Raw genomic sequence first — 16601 nt, forward strand, 5'->3', positions numbered from 1 at the left:
TGTGCACAATCCTTTACACATAAACTACTGACTAAGTCTGAGACTAGGACTGGACCTAGATGCACCTAGACTCCTCTGAGTAGGAGTTTAGAAAGCAAGGGGGGGTCCCCTCTGAACTTCATGATTCAACGGGAGGGTCTCCCTGACAGTTTTGTCTGACCCTGTCCTCTATGCAGTAAATAATCCACTGTACCTTGCCATTGAATCTTGTTAAACCACTGTCGCATTTACCATTGAACTTTGTTAACTCACTGTCTTGTATCAATGAAATACATTGATGCTTCTCTCTTGTGAGTGAAGTGCATCACTCTGTGACACTTCTGCAATTTCTAGAATGTGCTAAGAGAATGCTGACTTGAAAGTTTGAGAGATCACATATTTTAAATGTAAAGATCTATATATATTTATATATTTGAGTTCTGAAAACCTGAAGACTCTGTATTGTGGCATTAGGTGAGCAAGAGAAGAGAAAGTCAGCAAGACTGTGGTGACAAAGGGAAGAAAAAAGTGGAGGGAAAAAAGAAGTAAAAAATCAAGTAGTAAGTACCTTAATCCAGGTGTTAGGGTACTTTTAGTAGGTGAGAGTAGTTAAGTTATCACCAACTGCTTGAATAACTTCTTGAATAAGTCCAATAAATTTCTTTAATTATAAAGCCTTCTTCTAACTAAAAATTAAAATTCTTCTTACAGCCACATGTTGTAATGTATGAACTGAGAAGCTGCAGTGGTCACCGTGTGCCTGGTACCACTAGAGATGATAACTGGAGGACATTCCAGGATGCAGTCATGACCTAACAGACACTGTTACTCAGCAAAATTGGTCAACGCACACACACAGAGCACACACAAACACAAGATCTCTGAGAGGAAATCAGTATAACATCGATCAGCAGCACAGCCTTGAGATGCAGGCCAACCACCCACTGGGCTGCAACAGCAAGGACAGAGCCAGCAGAAGTCATCATCCCCTTTATTTACACCCCCCACCCCTCCCCAGGCTACAGTGATGAACTGGAGAGAGTCCAGCAGCATGCAGCTTGTGGAATCTCCACTCCTGAAGGTTTTAAAAACTCAGATGGCCAAGCTGATCTAACCGGAGGTAACCCTGCTTTGAGCAAGGGGTTGGACAAGACCACTCCAGGGGTCCTGTTCATGCTAAATTTTTCTTTGCTTTTACAATAATAGCTAATTCCCTCTACTTCTAAATATATAAATAAGCTAATGTAATTTTATATTGTTTTGGGGAAATTCTCTTTCTTCTTGATATTAAAAAAAAACCAACCAAAATTAAAAAAATCAAAATTATATTATTAAAATTGCATGTGCAGATGCAAACATGAATTGTTTTGCTTCACTAGGCATGATCGTCACATTACTCTATTTGTTGTGGTGTCGTGCCAAAATCAAGCGTTCTGCTCTATTCCATATACTGAAGCATAAAAGCAGGGGTCAATAAAGTGCAATCCTTTCACATACCACACTGGGAGTCTGGGCCTAGTATGTTGTGTTCAGTGACAGACAATCAACATCAGAAGATCCATCTTACACTGGAGGTTTTCAAAGACCAGCAATGAAGGATGCTGGTGTCTAACTTACAGAGATGTTAAATTAAAACCCAACATTTTAGCTGATGAGCAACAAAACCAGTGACAACTATCTAGATAACCCAAAGAATCTAAAACAATCCAATTTAAACCTAAGACAATGTCAGAACTAGGTTACCTACATTAGCAAATAATGAGCTAACAGAATAATCTTAACAAAAAGGCCATAAATAACAAATATGCACTGTATTACTACCATGAGACAGATGCAGTTCCTGTATCATTTGTCTTCACTATTACAAGTCATTTAAACTGCAAACCTGAATGTGCTTGTTTGTGCCTACTCTAATTCTGTTTTGCTTTGCATTGTAATAAAATTTCTATACCTGATATTAAGACATAAAGGAAAGTATAAACAGTATAAAGAAAAACATAAAATCACACACTATCTACTGAAAAATAATTGGTTTTATAACTTTTTGGGAGTATACAGTAACTTGACTTTTCCATGTTCCACTTAACATAAGGCATGATTAAACGGTTTACCCTTGCAAAAGTATCCAGCTTGTCTTTGTCATATAAGATTCTCAGCATTCCAGCACATAGTGGACAGCAGGCTCCTACATGAACAAAAAAATCTCAGAAATAAAAGAAAATAGTCTTTTCACTTTAAGTAAGCAGAGGTCAAATGTTGAATGTTAACTGAGAGTGAAAATAGCAAAACTACCAAAGCAAAGTAAATATTTCAATTTGATAGCAGAACTGCACAACTTCTAAGTTTTTTAAATGTTAAAAAACATTTATAATGCAGAAGCAGTGACCTTTCAACACACATTTACTACTATCAACATGAAGCAACATGATGAATTCTCACTTGTTTCAAGATGATACATTATTTTAAGTTAAAAACCACAGGCACTTTGTGTAGTACAAGCCAAGGTTTTGTATGGATGCATGCAGATGCAGCTACAGAAATGATGAATTTCAAGAGCTGCAATAGCTCAGACATGACAGAAGCAAGTATGCACACTGCAAACATTAATTTATGCAGTTATACCATGCTGGAGCTTAGAATTTTATATAAAAAGGAGTGAAAAACTACTTGTCTGACAGAGTTGTTTTTAACACTGAAGCATATTTCTCCTACTGCTTTTCCTCACTTTCTCAGAAACCAAAGGGCTAAGATTTCAAATTTCTACTCAGGACTGTGTATTTAATTCATCCCCCCAACTTACTATATATAATTCACATTCACAGGGTGACTTTTAGAATATTAAATGTAATATCAAAGCACAAAGACCCTTTTTCAAACCAGTCAATGACAAAAATGCTTAAAACGGTTTCCTTTTAAAAAACTGTACTACCTGTGATTAGTTAGTGACTGTTTCATAATGAAAGTATTTGTGAAAACAATAAAAAAACAGTTCAAAACAGCACAACTGCAAAACTATTCCTACTCTCTTCCTCTTTCACAGTATTGTAAATACATATGGTATCTTACTCTGTCTTATAATTAAATATAATCCTTGTTCTTCTGGGAACTCTACTTTGATGATAGTTTGGCATTCCAGTGTGGTATCTGTGCTGCCACTTCCGAAAAATTACTCATCTGCTTCCCAGTGACATTCTGCCCCAGACACCACAGACCTCATTCATTTCTCCCAAACCAGTCCTACAGGGACAGCTGCAAGTTTCTCAAGACTGAAGGAGTCTGACTCCTAAGGCCAAGGCCGCATCACTTCAGAATTACTCAGCTGAGTCCTGATACTGGCTTGTCCCAGCCCTAAGGAATGATCTCTACTTCATCCTTCCTCTTAGAGGTCTCAAAGACATCATGGAAGACAACATTTTAAAGCATAAGTTTTGTTCCCAATATGCACCTATTTATACACACAGCCTGGAGACACTCTCCTATCTGCAGTAAACTTCAACAACGAAGTAACGTACCTGGTGCAATAACCGGTTTGCAGCCAGTAGCAGAAAGCTGGGGACATTTAACAAAGGCACATTCTGTATGAAAACCATAGTCTGAGAGAACGCCTACGGCCTGACAGTGTCCGTAATAGTCAACAGCCACACGGTCGGAATAGGCAGCACAGACGCTGCTGTAAGTTTCCCCGTTATGTCCACATACAGGTTCCAACGATTTGCAAAACGGCTGAAACACAGAGAAATGTTTGAAAGATCAATTTATTCATGCTACAGACAAAACTTCAGAGTAGTCTTAATATTAGGAAAAACAAAGTTAATGGGAATTTGCTGATAATATTGTCAAACATTCAAAAAAGTAGGAAATCTAGAGTAAATGACCTGCCAGTTTATGAATGGGTAATAAATGCAAAGAGTAAGTACTTAAAGAAGGTGACAAAAAATGTAAGTTAGAATCTGAGAAATGTATAAGAAATGTTTTGGGAAACAATTTTTGTTCTGTGCTAATGCTTAAAAAAATGACCATGTCATTTAAATGAACTTATTAAATTAATTTAAGGTAATCATAAATTCATTATGTAATAAAGTATTATTTTATCAATAAAATTATTTTAGGAATAAAACATTTGCTATTGTAGTATTTATTGATATTATAATGACTTATTAATAATTTATGTATTCGTTCATCTCAGTGCATTTTTGTTTTCTGTACTGCGTCCAGCTCTGGGGGTCCCAGTACAGGAGAGACATGGAGCTGTTGGAGCGAGTCCAGAGGAGGGCCACAAAGCTGATCAGAGGGCTGGAGCACCTCTCCTATGAGGACAGGCTGAGAGAGTTGGGGTTGTTCAGCCTGGAGAAGAGAAGGCTCCAGGGAGATCTAATTGTGGCCTTCCAGTACCTGAAGGGGCCTACAGGAAAGATGATGAGGGACTGTTTATCAAGGAGTGTAGTGATAGGACAAGGGGTAATGGGTTTAAGCTGAAGGAGGGTCGATTTAGATTAGATGTTAGAAAGAAATTCTTTCCTGTGAGGTGGTGAGGCACTGGAACAGGTTGCCCAGAGAGGTTGTGGAGGCCCCATCCCTGGAAGTGTTCAAGGCCAGGTTGGATGAGGCTTTGGGAAACGTGGTCTAGTGGAGGGTGTCCCTGCCCGCAGCAGGGGGGTTGGAACTAGATAATCTTTAAGGTCCCTTCCAACCCAAACCATTCTATGATTCTATGATTCTTAAAATTTAGCATGTGTGCCGATGTTGAGTCATCATCCCTGGATGGTATTTGAAAGAATGTAGATGTAGCACTTAAGAACATGGTTTAGTGGTGGACTTGGCAGTGCTAGGTTTAAGGTTGGGCTCAATGATCTTAAAGGTCTTTTCCAACCTAAATGATTCTATGATTCTATGTATTTCTAACACATTTGAGAAGCTAAATGTATACATTTATTTCAGAAGAATAAAATCCATTACTAGATGCCTCTGTCAAAAATGTATTTATTGTTGAGACCTTTACATCTATAAAAATACATCTATTGTATCCATTTTCTCTCAGAAAAACGTATCTAGCGTGCCATTTGATTCAAACACATGTAAAAATCAAAGAAAATTGTAATATAATTTCTTCCTATCCCACCTTGCATGTGTATCAGTTCAACACATTCAAGAGGTCAAATGCCAATAACCTTAAGCTTCTGCATACGGACAGAAACAAATGGAACTGCTGACTCTTTGCAGACACGGTATGACTAACACTTTTGTCCAAAGTCATGTGAAATGACACAACTCATTCCATAATTCCATAATTTCTTGATATAGTCTAAATATTTTATTAATCTAACTCGTATTTCAAGTAAGTCACCATAGCTATATGATCACTGTATATCCTTTAAAAAAGCAAGACAATTATAGTTTCTATGTTACACACCTAAGCTAAGAAGAAAACAGAGGACAAGTAAATGTGAGCACCCCAAAAAGTTTCATATCTTGCAGTCACCTTCCCTATAAAAGGAAGAGTAAAAACTTAAAAGCTACCAGTGTCAAAGACTTCATGAACATGAATACAACTCGACATATAACTGCTGGAGAAGATAAACGGCCATGCAATATTCCTTTGATTCTTACTGTTCAAGGGCTGAACATTCTCTCATGAGATATCTGATGTGCAATGAGAAGAATTATCTGTACTTAACGAGGTTGCTGAAAAAGGGCAAGAAAAAGAAGGTATAAAGACAGAAAGGCAGAAACTAAAAGTGGGTTAAAAGAGCAATAGCATTTATAAATATCAGAGTATTATCCCCAAGAAAGCATAAGTAAAGCTTTTGATTGGATTTGAGACAACTGTTAACTAAAGCAGAGAAACACTTGACAAAATTCTGAATATAATTTTGTGAGAGTATTTCTATACTTGTGAAAATTACATTTTAAAGGATTACTTTAAATGAAAATGTTTTGTGAGCCATAAAACCCAGAATATTGCCAAGCTGAACATTAAAGAACAAAGAAGATTTGATATTTATCGCTAGAACCACTTCCTACCTGGCATGGTCCTCGGTATGCTAAACTTTTTCCTTTTTGGTACAAAGTACACAAGTTACTGTATTCCACATTGTCTGTGTCACAAACAGGATCCCGTGTCTGGTCACAATTTAACTGCCTTGGCACACATTCATGCTGGCTACATTCAAACTTTCCAAAACTAGTCAAGCAAACTTGTTTCTTTGGTATGCACCTGCATAAAGTAATAATAATTTCATATCATGTCATAGGATTATTTTTTTTTAAAGTCTCAAAATATTCAGGGAAAATATTTTCAGTGAAATCTTTTCCAGTGATTTAGAGCTATCTATGGTTCAGCAGAGCTGCAGGAAATACATGTGATAAAACATTCTGAATAGCCAATTTCGGGTCTCACCACAAACCTGAAACTGGTTCAAACCACGTTTAGTCAATGTATGTGAACACAACTACGGTTTCCATTAAATTAATCTTTTACCAAGTATTCTTCAATGGATTTTCAAAAAGGCTTGGATAAACTTCTTACCTACTCCCAAGCTTCATTTTGTAAATGCATATTTAAGAAAAACTAGAGAAAACATGAAAACAGTGAACTGCAAGAGAAAAAGACTACATTGCAGAGGTCTAGCCTCACCCTTCCTTGAGAAGGTAGTGAAAACGAGACTTACAAGATTGTATGGTTTCAATTACAAATATCTAATTGGATTCTAGCTTTGTAGGTTCAGTATATTATATCACAGCCAATCTTGTGGATGACTGCAAACAAATGGAAAAATCTAGTATTAACATAATTTCCTTTTTTGGCATGTTATGCCTCTCAGGCCTTCACAGATAAGAAGTAAAGAGCAATAAACAGCAGAAATTTTTTGCCCTTTATATTAAATATGTCCCTTCCATGGTCTTATTGGCAAAACATTTGCCATACGCCCTGCAAGACATCCCTCTGCTAGAGAAATGCCAGCCAATAGAGTCTAATGAATAAATAGACAGATGAAAGGTCAAATGGCTTTTTTAACAGTCTCCTCCTCCTATAAATGATAACAGTGCTACCACTGGATTATGCGCAATACATCCGTATTTTCTCTGAGGGCTGCTCTCTTATGCATTACACATTTTCCTTTTTTATTAGGGAAGAGTCAGAAATTCTGAGATTTAAACACTTAAGATGTGCAATGTAAGATCTTAAATAGATTCTAAGCACTTCAGAGATGTTTTAAAATGAGCACGTTTAGTTTACGCTACATTACATACATTACATACATACAGAAAAATGTATTGTGTACAGTCCTTTACTGAAACTACAAGTTGAGGTTCTAAGCATAATAGTTATTCCATAAAACTGAAAAACCTCTCTATACTTTCCAAATTAAAAATATAAAAGGTAAAAAGTGTGTATCTATCTACAATGCAGCTTTGAAATTCCAGATTTCACTGCCATAATGGCTATTACAGCTACAAAACGACAGTGTTTTCTCTGCAGTTTTCTGCATCAAGGGATTTAAAGTGCAGAAAAAGGAAAAAAAAAAAAATTTCTATAATCAGTTTTCATGAAAGCACAGTATTACACAACTTCTTATGGTGGCTTTCTTTCAAAACTGAAAAATGTACAAATTCAAAGGACACTGCAGTATTGCACAACACTGAGAAAACTGAAGACAGAGACCAATACCACGAGACACAGACTCTGATTTCTGTAAGAAAGGTCAGATTTTCTTTTCTTCTGACACTAACACAGAGCATATTTATTTTTAATATGTTCGTCTATACAGATTTTGGGTTTTCTGACATTGAAAAAACAGGGATTGTACAGACATGGTTTTCACAAGATATCAATCTAATTAAAAGAAACTCAAGTCTTCCAGAGTGATTGACGTTTTCCTATTTTAGAGATAAAACCCACAGATTATTGACTGAATAAGCAAGACTGAATCCAAGTCTTGAATTCAGGTGTGGGGTTTTTTTTAACTACTAGAAGAAGGTGTGAAACAAAGTAGTAAAATGATGCTTATTGCCGTTTCAACAAAATTTGATTCTCCCATTTTTGAAAGTCTGCATCAGTTCTCTTTTATTGCTAAAACTGAGATCTGCATAATGAATTTAAATGATATAGCACTACATAAACTGAACCAAGAATTGGCAGTTATTACAGTCCATTATTAACAATGATAAATAAAAAGTAGCTACTTCAAACAGTTATGTTTATTGGAGTATCCCAAAGTAGAATGTTACTACAACATACAACACATTCTAGGAAAAAGTAAATCTGCTTCACGAGTAGATGATGTCAAAGAAAAGCTTAAAAACATTCTGGTTTTACCTCTGATTTTTATTACAAGGGTTAGGGTTACAAGGATCCTTGGCATTGCATGATCCAAATTCAAATTGATTGTCCTGGAGCCCAACACAGCGAGCTATACATGCACTTGGATACGTGCGTCCATTTTGACCACATACTGGTACAAACTGATCTACACAGTTACATGGTAAACCTGTAAAAGCAACACATAAAACAGGAATTTGGTGCACGCTTATTTTCTATGACAGAAGATACACAAAGGGTTACTAAGGTATCTTTGCCTTTCAGCAAATGCAAAGATGTGCCCTATCTTCTGACACTTCTTCTCTCCTCCAGTTTAGCAATGCTGTAGTACATGTGCACTTATAAGCAGTCAGAAGGGAAGTTTCTGCCCTGCCTCCTTGCTAATTCTACTCAGCTTTCTCGATATTTTTCCCCAAACTCTGTGTGTCTTGCCTCCAGTGGCACTACCCTGTCTCTACCTATTTTTACATATTACCTGAGGTTTTATTTTTCAGTACTGATTTTTTTTTTTTAAAAACGAATGTGTGTTTTGTGAACTGCAGGTTGGACATGAGAAAAATAAATAGTTACAAGAACATATTAATTACAAATTATCAGGTATTTTCCATTAATACTGTAGAAAGAATTTAGAAGCTAATCCTTGCTCTAAGAATATTAAGCTTACAGTTTCCATAGTTTGGAAAGTTACCTGTAAATTTCCGACGTTCATCTTCTGAACTATGCTCAGTTAGACACTGACGTGTAGAACATATCAAGTTTCCAGCAAAACATGAACAGACATTACAATCTATATTAAAGGATGTTCCATGGCCTTAAAATGAAAGAAATTAAGTAAATGTATAAAATGAATGTAAATATACCAGAAGACTATATATTCATATGTATTACATAGATACTACATTTTCAATATTAATTGTTCCTGTAATTTCCCTTATTCAGTTTTTTCCCCCATTGAAACGTCTATCTTTTGTTAGATTTCAAGTTTTGCTTTATTTATTTAAAGAAAAAGTCTGTTCACATGTGGTTTTGATTAATTAGTTAAACAAGGAAGTAAACACTTTATCCTTTGAAAGCTTATGTAAGTTCAGTTTTCTCTTTTTTTTTTTTTTAAGAACCATTTAAAGCTGCAAAAAGAAATACACTCAGAAAACAGAAGTGGTAGCATAGTACATAGTACTTCTATAAATTTTGGCTAGCAAGCTCCATATTTTTAAAGGTAAAGCTTTTGCACAGATGATACATTCTTCTCCTAAATGAATTTTACGTACGACTGCTAAACTTCCAGCCATAGTCTCATAGACAACGCAAGATTCCTCTGTAGTGCTTATTTCTTTCCTTTGTGTGCACTTTTTGTCAAGAGATAAAAAGCGCCAATGCTTCATTCCAGTCTTTACTGTTTTGCAACATCCATTATAGTCATAATTTCAGCCTCAACAAGCAGTACAAGTTAGAGTGCAGCTTTGTCCAAAGCAGGGAACAAGAGATTGTAGCAAAGCTGAACAGAAACCCTGATCTAGATTCAGCACAAGACAAAGACAGAGGTCTAGGTTCACCCACTGGCTTTCAGGAAGGAGCCCTTAAAAAAGCAACTGACACCATCGCACCTGGTTTTTAAGGATGGAGCAATCTGCCTAATTTTTGCATTTTATAAGTCAGTAACTTTTTCACACCTTAACCTGAGAATCAAACTGCAAACTTTGGGAATTTTTCTTCAATTTAGCAATTCCAGTTTGGTTTTGTGAACTGTCCATATGACTGCCCTTCACTGTGGTGCATGTTTTATGTAAAATCAGTTCGTACTGGTGACAGCCGACCTATCCATAAGCCAGGTCAGTTATTAATGACTACCAACAAATATACAGCTCTTCAGAAAAATGTACGAGTAACTGTGCCTTACAAAATAAGGCAATTCTCTCTCATCTCTTTTCAAAGGGTTGAGAATAAGGATTAGAATTTTTGAAAAACATTACAGGGGCACAAGGAAAATCCTCAGCATTTGAGCAATTCAAAGAGGTACCCCTAGACAAATGATGGCAGAACAAGAAGGGATTAAAGAGAAAGCCTCTGTAGCACAAAAAGCTCTGTTTAAATCACAGTACTACCCAAGGAGGAAGGAATTTGTCAGCAGGGAAGAAAAAGTTTCCAAGATTTGAGGGTAATGCCAAACACAGGATCTTTTAGGTGATTCTTCAGAGTAATGAGTAACTGACTTAGGATCCACTTGAAAACTTTGCAAGACTATTAGCTTTCACTATCAAAGTGCCACTCATGGCAAAAGAGAGGAAGCTGTCTGGTTTTGGGTTTGTGGTGGTTTTTTTTCCTTTTTTCTTTTTTAAAATGGACCTACCAGCTACACATATTGTTGTTACAGTTACCACAACAAGTAACAGCTATACGCTGAGCAAACATAAAACACAAATACAACTTCAGACATTTTTGTAATTATTTTCACAAATAATCTGAAAAAGTGCAAGTGTCTTTAGACAGAATGGTCCATAAAAGGTTTCAGTTGCCATTTAAATAATGTATTTGCTAATGACTGTATTTTAAAAGCATCTGCTTTCACCAGATACTTTCTATAACTGCCCATCAAATATATGATTAAATTTAAGATGTTTTCAGTGTCCTGCTTCCATGAAGAAAGAGTACCAATTTGGCAATACAAAACAAGTTTTAAGTGTGTTTTGCTGATTTTTATCCTTTTTGGATGAACAAAAATAAAATACATTACAAGCTGTAAATGCATGGAACATTACAGGCAGACTTTCCTGAATGATGAAAATAATTGTACAATTGGTTATTTAAGCCTGCTTGGTATCTTTTAAGAGAAAGAAATATCCCAATTACCTACTCTTTCATGATTTCAGGGTTTGGGTCATAATCTGAAAATTATGTTTCTGACAAATGTAACTACAAGTGCCTTGCTTCTTAAGATTTTCTTAATGTGAAAATAACTCTTTCTTATTACATGGTAAAAAAAAAAGTGACTCAATTATTTTGGACTTATTAGGTATCTTTGACTTGCGTTAACTATGTTTGGACTTCAGTCTCACGGTATTTTAAAAAGGCTGGTTTACAGAATCTAAACAATGTCTAGTGCTGAAATACGTAACTGTTCACTAGCAGAAAAGCTCTTGCTTGCCGACTGATTCAAAGACATTAGCTTCAGATGCATTAGAGCTCAGCACAGACTCTATTTTATATTCAAGGTATTTTGTAAGATTTCCCCTGTCATATCAGTAGCTTTTTATTTTGTTTTCTTTTTCAAAGAGCACAGTGCCAGTTTGCATAACAAAAACAGGCCTTTAAAGCTCTCAAGCAATGAATAAATCTGAAAATAAATCATCTTTTAAGAAGCATCATTTATCAAGTCTCTTTCAACTACTTTGACTGTCAGATTAGGTAGAACCCAATTAACACTCGTTACCCATGCCAACTTAACCTCTGAACAGTAACAGTAAAGTTATTTTAGAAAATTAATAATTTAAACCTAAGTCAAGAAAGAGATAGTTAGCATTCTTTTATTGTCAAAATAAAAAGCTGTTCACCTTACAGTTACCTGGCAGAAGGAAATCAGCACAAGGTCTAGAACAATCATGCTGAGGAAGACTTTAAAGAACCACAGTGTTCAGCACGCCTTTGTTAGCATAATGTGTCCACTTACATGTTCATTTTTAAGCATATGTCAGCCCCACTGATTAATATGTTAAACAATAATTCTTATTTAATATTCATTTTATTTAAAAATTTAGTAAGTTCTTTTTCTGAAATGCACAGGCCACCTTGTGATACTTAATTGCAGGCTATGAAGGTTTCAAAGAAATCCAAGTGCACAGGACAGCCTATGACAGGTATGTATGTATTTGTACCCATTAGCAGAACAGTCTTTTAAACACATTTTTTAAACTACTGTCCTTGGTGTGAAACCTACCAATATCACTCAGTAAAAGAAACTTCCTCTCCAGAATGCCATGCAAACTAAAACAGCATCATTGCCTAAAGGGGTATTAGATTTATTATGTGATTCCAAGGGTAAAGAATTTTGGGATTGTGCAAAACTTATTATGAGATGGTTAGTGGAAGGACCAAAGATGACGTAAAGCAGCAATTAAGATGGATTAAGGAAGAAGATGTGTGGGAAAGCAGAGGCAAAAGGGGAAAAAGGGAACGGCTGAGTGTAGATGGGTGGCTGGTCAGTAAACTTGTTGGACTGAACCCTGCACTCCATCATCTCAATCTATCCTGTATTTTTATTCAATCCTATTTTTACCCTCTTTGTGTGTGTGCTTCCTACTCTGAATATGTGCATGAATGCTAACAAACTTTAAGCTGGATGAATCAATAAGTAGGGTAAGAGGTCTGTGTGCCAGCCACTGGAGTAGAAAGACAAACCCTGGGAGCTAGTGGGTCCAGATGCCACCAGCTCTGGGAGACTGGCATCTAGGGGGCAGATAGCAGAGAAACTGTGCATCTAAGGCTTGCTACCAGACAGAACTCTATCCTGTGTGCATATATTTCAGTAGTGGGCTTCATTTCTGATCAGCGGCAGAACAGGAACATGTGTGATGTTCATGTTTGTGTTAATGCTATGTGTGTTGATGTGGGTGCCAATAAGAACACTAATTTCTGTCCCTGTTGATCAGTGAAGCTGGCCATGTTAGCAGTGTGTGTGTATGTGTGCGTGTGCCTCTGTGCATGTGTCTATTGGGAATACATCCAGTGATTACCGGTTTTGCTCATGGCTAATTCAGACATCAACAACTACTTTGATAAAATTAGATTTATGTGACTTTTACATCTACAGCTAGGTTTGTGGTATGAGGAAGGACCATACAGCGAACACCTGATCAATACAGAGAAGAACCACTCAAAAGATAAGTCAACAACAACAAAAAGTAAAAGATTTTCTTGCATCCCTGTTCCCTGCAGAGGAAGATAAAAGTCTAAGCTGAGCACCTTCTTCACAGGCGATGTGTTAAAGAACCTGCCTCAGAAGCAGCTCTTGGAGTGACAAATGCTAACGACTCTGCAATACCAGAAACATTCACCAAAAAACTCCAAATGAACTCAGGTGTCAAATACCTGCTAATATAAGTGAACTTATTTATAACCTCTTGTTTTAAACTTCCCCATGGTTTGGATACCAATGCAAGAGGCTAAAACACATACTTTTTTAAAAAAAGGGTTCTGTGGATAATAAAGATAGGTTTTGCGAAACGCAAATGCGGTAAAAGCAGAAAAGATTGCATCAGTGGACACATACCTACATATGATACACTGGGGGAAGGAATCACAGTTTTTGTGCAAGTCACAAACCAAATCATTTAAGATTATCTGAAGGAGTCAATAAGCACATGGACAACAGAAAATCAGGTTGATACACTTCAATACTCAACAGACATTTATAGCTCTTTAACACAGGCTTTCAAGAAAAAAAGTAGAGATAGGAGAAAAAGGTGCTTACATGGATAAGTAACTGTGAAGCTGGATAAATGGACAGTGAAGGGAGGTCACTGGAGGAGACTTTATTATCTATCTATGCAGTGTCTGTTCTGTTCAAATGTTACATGTGATCCGAAAACCTAATGCAAGTATTTACATGACAAAGTCTATCAATAACACTGAGGTACAAAGGACCAAATAATGAACTGCAAGGAAATCTCACCACAATGAGCAACTAGGAACGGCTATAGCAGAAGAAATTCATTGTACTGAACATAAAATGTTTCTCTACAAATCACACAAGGAGCTGACCATTTCCACTTAAGAACTGGACCATGGCATTACATCAGACAGCTCTGTGAAAGCATGACTTCAATAGATTTAGTAGCCAAAAAAAGATAATGTTCAGAATCATATAAAAGGAATGTAATTTTGCTATTACGTACACTTGATTGGGCACTTGACTGTGAATGGTGCACGAAGTTCCAGTTTCCATTTCAAAAGAAAATGTAAGAACTACAAAAAGGTACATGGTAGGGTAATAATTATGATCAAAAAGTATACAACTGGTTAAATAGAATACGAACTGACTTGGAGAAAAACCCAGAATGCTGAGGGGAATATGACAGAGGTCTGAAAGAGGAGGCAAATAAGCCACAATCATTCATCAACTTTTTCAATACAAGAACTAGGACGAATCTCAGGAACTAAGAGGAATGAGATGAAAAAAAACTATTTGAGGCTTAAATTAAAATAATTCCCTTGCACATCCCACCAAAAAAAAAAAAAAAAGAGGGTTTTTAGATACACATATCTTAACATGTGGAATTTCTTGCCATGATAAAAGTTTCTGACTTTTTTTAAACCCGTATTTAAAATCCAAGGAAGGGAAAAAACCCCGAAACCAAAACCCGCAAACCCATTTGAGGCCAGTAAAGAAATCTCCTCCTGCTCAAGGGTTTTGATGGCCAGACCAGATTCTGGTAGAATATTCATACTTCATGGCAAGTATGATTAAGTCCTCTGCCTTTTCTCATACTCTTCCCCGGACACCTCTATTGGTCACTGGATATCCCATGCTGTTAAAAGTAGACTCAGAGTACCAGCAAAGTTGGAATCCAGGAAATGGGCAGCCATTTATAGGCAGTTATACTGTGCTTAAACCTCAGAACTACAGCACACTTAAAGCCGATCAATTTGCTTTGCTGTTGTTGCTTCATCCCTGCTGCCTACTGGCTCCTCTCAGAACTTTTTCCCTCCTCAGCCCTCAGAGGTCCCACCAGCAAGTTCTTCTACCAGAAAGGAAGCTGCCTATTATCAAGTACTATAAAATACAAGTGATGTGAAGCAAGTCAGTGACTTTTTGGTTGAAAAATGGTGTACTAAGAACACTCTTCACACAGGACTTTCATTGGTTGACACAGACACAATTGAGTACGGGTTTAAATAATGGAACCCTCCAGCATATGTAAGAATTAAACAAGTATTATATATGGGGATGCAAACATTAACTTTTGTATTTTCTGATAAACTCTGCATTCAGATCCTCTGGGTCTTCATATGTACCTCAAAATTCATTACTTAAGTAACCGGTGCTGTATAAAGATACAAGTACTGTTCTAATACTTACTTTTTCTTTGTCCTCCAACAATGCATGATTTTTGGAGGTCAACACAATGCATTTCCATACAGTTTTCTAGCAAGCCACTGTGTCCACAGGTACAAATCTTGTAACAACCAACATCACCAGCTGAGGATGGAACTTGAATAAGTGTACCTTGACGGACAATAAAATCTGAGGCTTCCCCCAGTTTGCAACCTATATGCAAGGAGAAATTTTAGCTCATATTTAGTAAATACTTTGGCAAGTGCCCCTACCAAAAATAACTACTACTCTTTGATTTGTGAAAAAGCTAAGGTGTTCCCAAAGCAGCCTTACTCTTGCCCTTTAGACAAATTCACTCATTTCATAGAGGCAGCAAGTAGCAGAAATAGAAGGTATTTGCTTGAGACAATGTTCTGAAGTACCTGTAGAAATGTCACTTCAGAGAAAAAAAGACCGGTCATGCCAACAATTCTCAAGTAATCTCATTTTCCATGGTTCTGTAGTAGTATGAAACGTATGTGATATAACAAATACCACATATGCTTCACTCTCTCCAATAGACAAACTGAATTAAAAGGTCTCACAAGCAAATCCCAGTCATTTCCCCCTTTCACGTATTTTATTGTGTCTCCCTTCCCTACTTGTACCTCTTATGTGAATGCTGAAAGACTCTTATAGGTAGACGTGAAGAGAGGAGAAACGGAGAAAAAGCAGGAAAACTGGGTTTAAAAAAAAAAGAATGGCAAAGAAGAAAAATGGTTTTAAAATTGCAAGGAATTAAACATTGCAAGGAAACAATAACAAAAGAAATAGTAATTTTTTTTTTTTTTTTTTTTAATCAAAAGGGTTATCATTGGAACAGGCTGCCCAGGGAAGTGGTTGAGTCACCATCCCTGGAGGTATTTAGAACACATGTAGATGTGGCACTTAGGGATGTGGTTTAGTGGTGGACTTGGCAGTGCTAGGTTAATGGTCGGACTTGATCATCTTAAAGGTCTTTTCCAACCAAAAAGATGCTATGATTCTATGAAAACTACCCTAGAAGTGATGAACTGCAACAAATCTCCCGAAACTTTCAACTAATAAAAAGATTGAATTCAAACAGAAAAGTCACCTCCAACCTTTAGAAGTAGTAAACTGTCTCTTCAAAAGCTCTGGGTAAGCTTGTTTTCAGATCACTTTGAATGACTTTTGCAGCAAATGAAGACAATACAACCTCTATAGTAATAATGCTCAGGTTTTCAGAAAAACAAA

General features: G+C 36.5%; 1 protein-coding gene across 2 annotated transcripts in view; it reads right to left on the reverse strand.

Moving 5' to 3' along the window:
• Positions 1-16601, reverse strand: part of RECK (reversion inducing cysteine rich protein with kazal motifs) — an 89313-nt gene that overhangs the window by 6153 nt on the left and 66559 nt on the right. For both annotated transcript variants that reach the window (XM_075745237.1, XM_075745238.1), the window contains 6 exons: positions 15372-15560; positions 8988-9110; positions 8297-8468; positions 6001-6193; positions 3492-3702; positions 2091-2164 (listed from right to left, as the gene is read on the reverse strand). In XM_075745237.1, the coding sequence (XP_075601352.1) occupies positions 2091-2164; positions 3492-3702; positions 6001-6193; positions 8297-8468; positions 8988-9110; positions 15372-15560 (962 nt within the window). The remainder of the gene's footprint in view (positions 1-2090; positions 2165-3491; positions 3703-6000; positions 6194-8296; positions 8469-8987; positions 9111-15371; positions 15561-16601) is intronic.

Source organism: Balearica regulorum, chromosome 2 (genome assembly GCF_011004875.1).
Source record: "Balearica regulorum gibbericeps isolate bBalReg1 chromosome 2, bBalReg1.pri, whole genome shotgun sequence".
Classification (NCBI taxonomy): Eukaryota; Metazoa; Chordata; class Aves; order Gruiformes; family Gruidae; genus Balearica; species Balearica regulorum.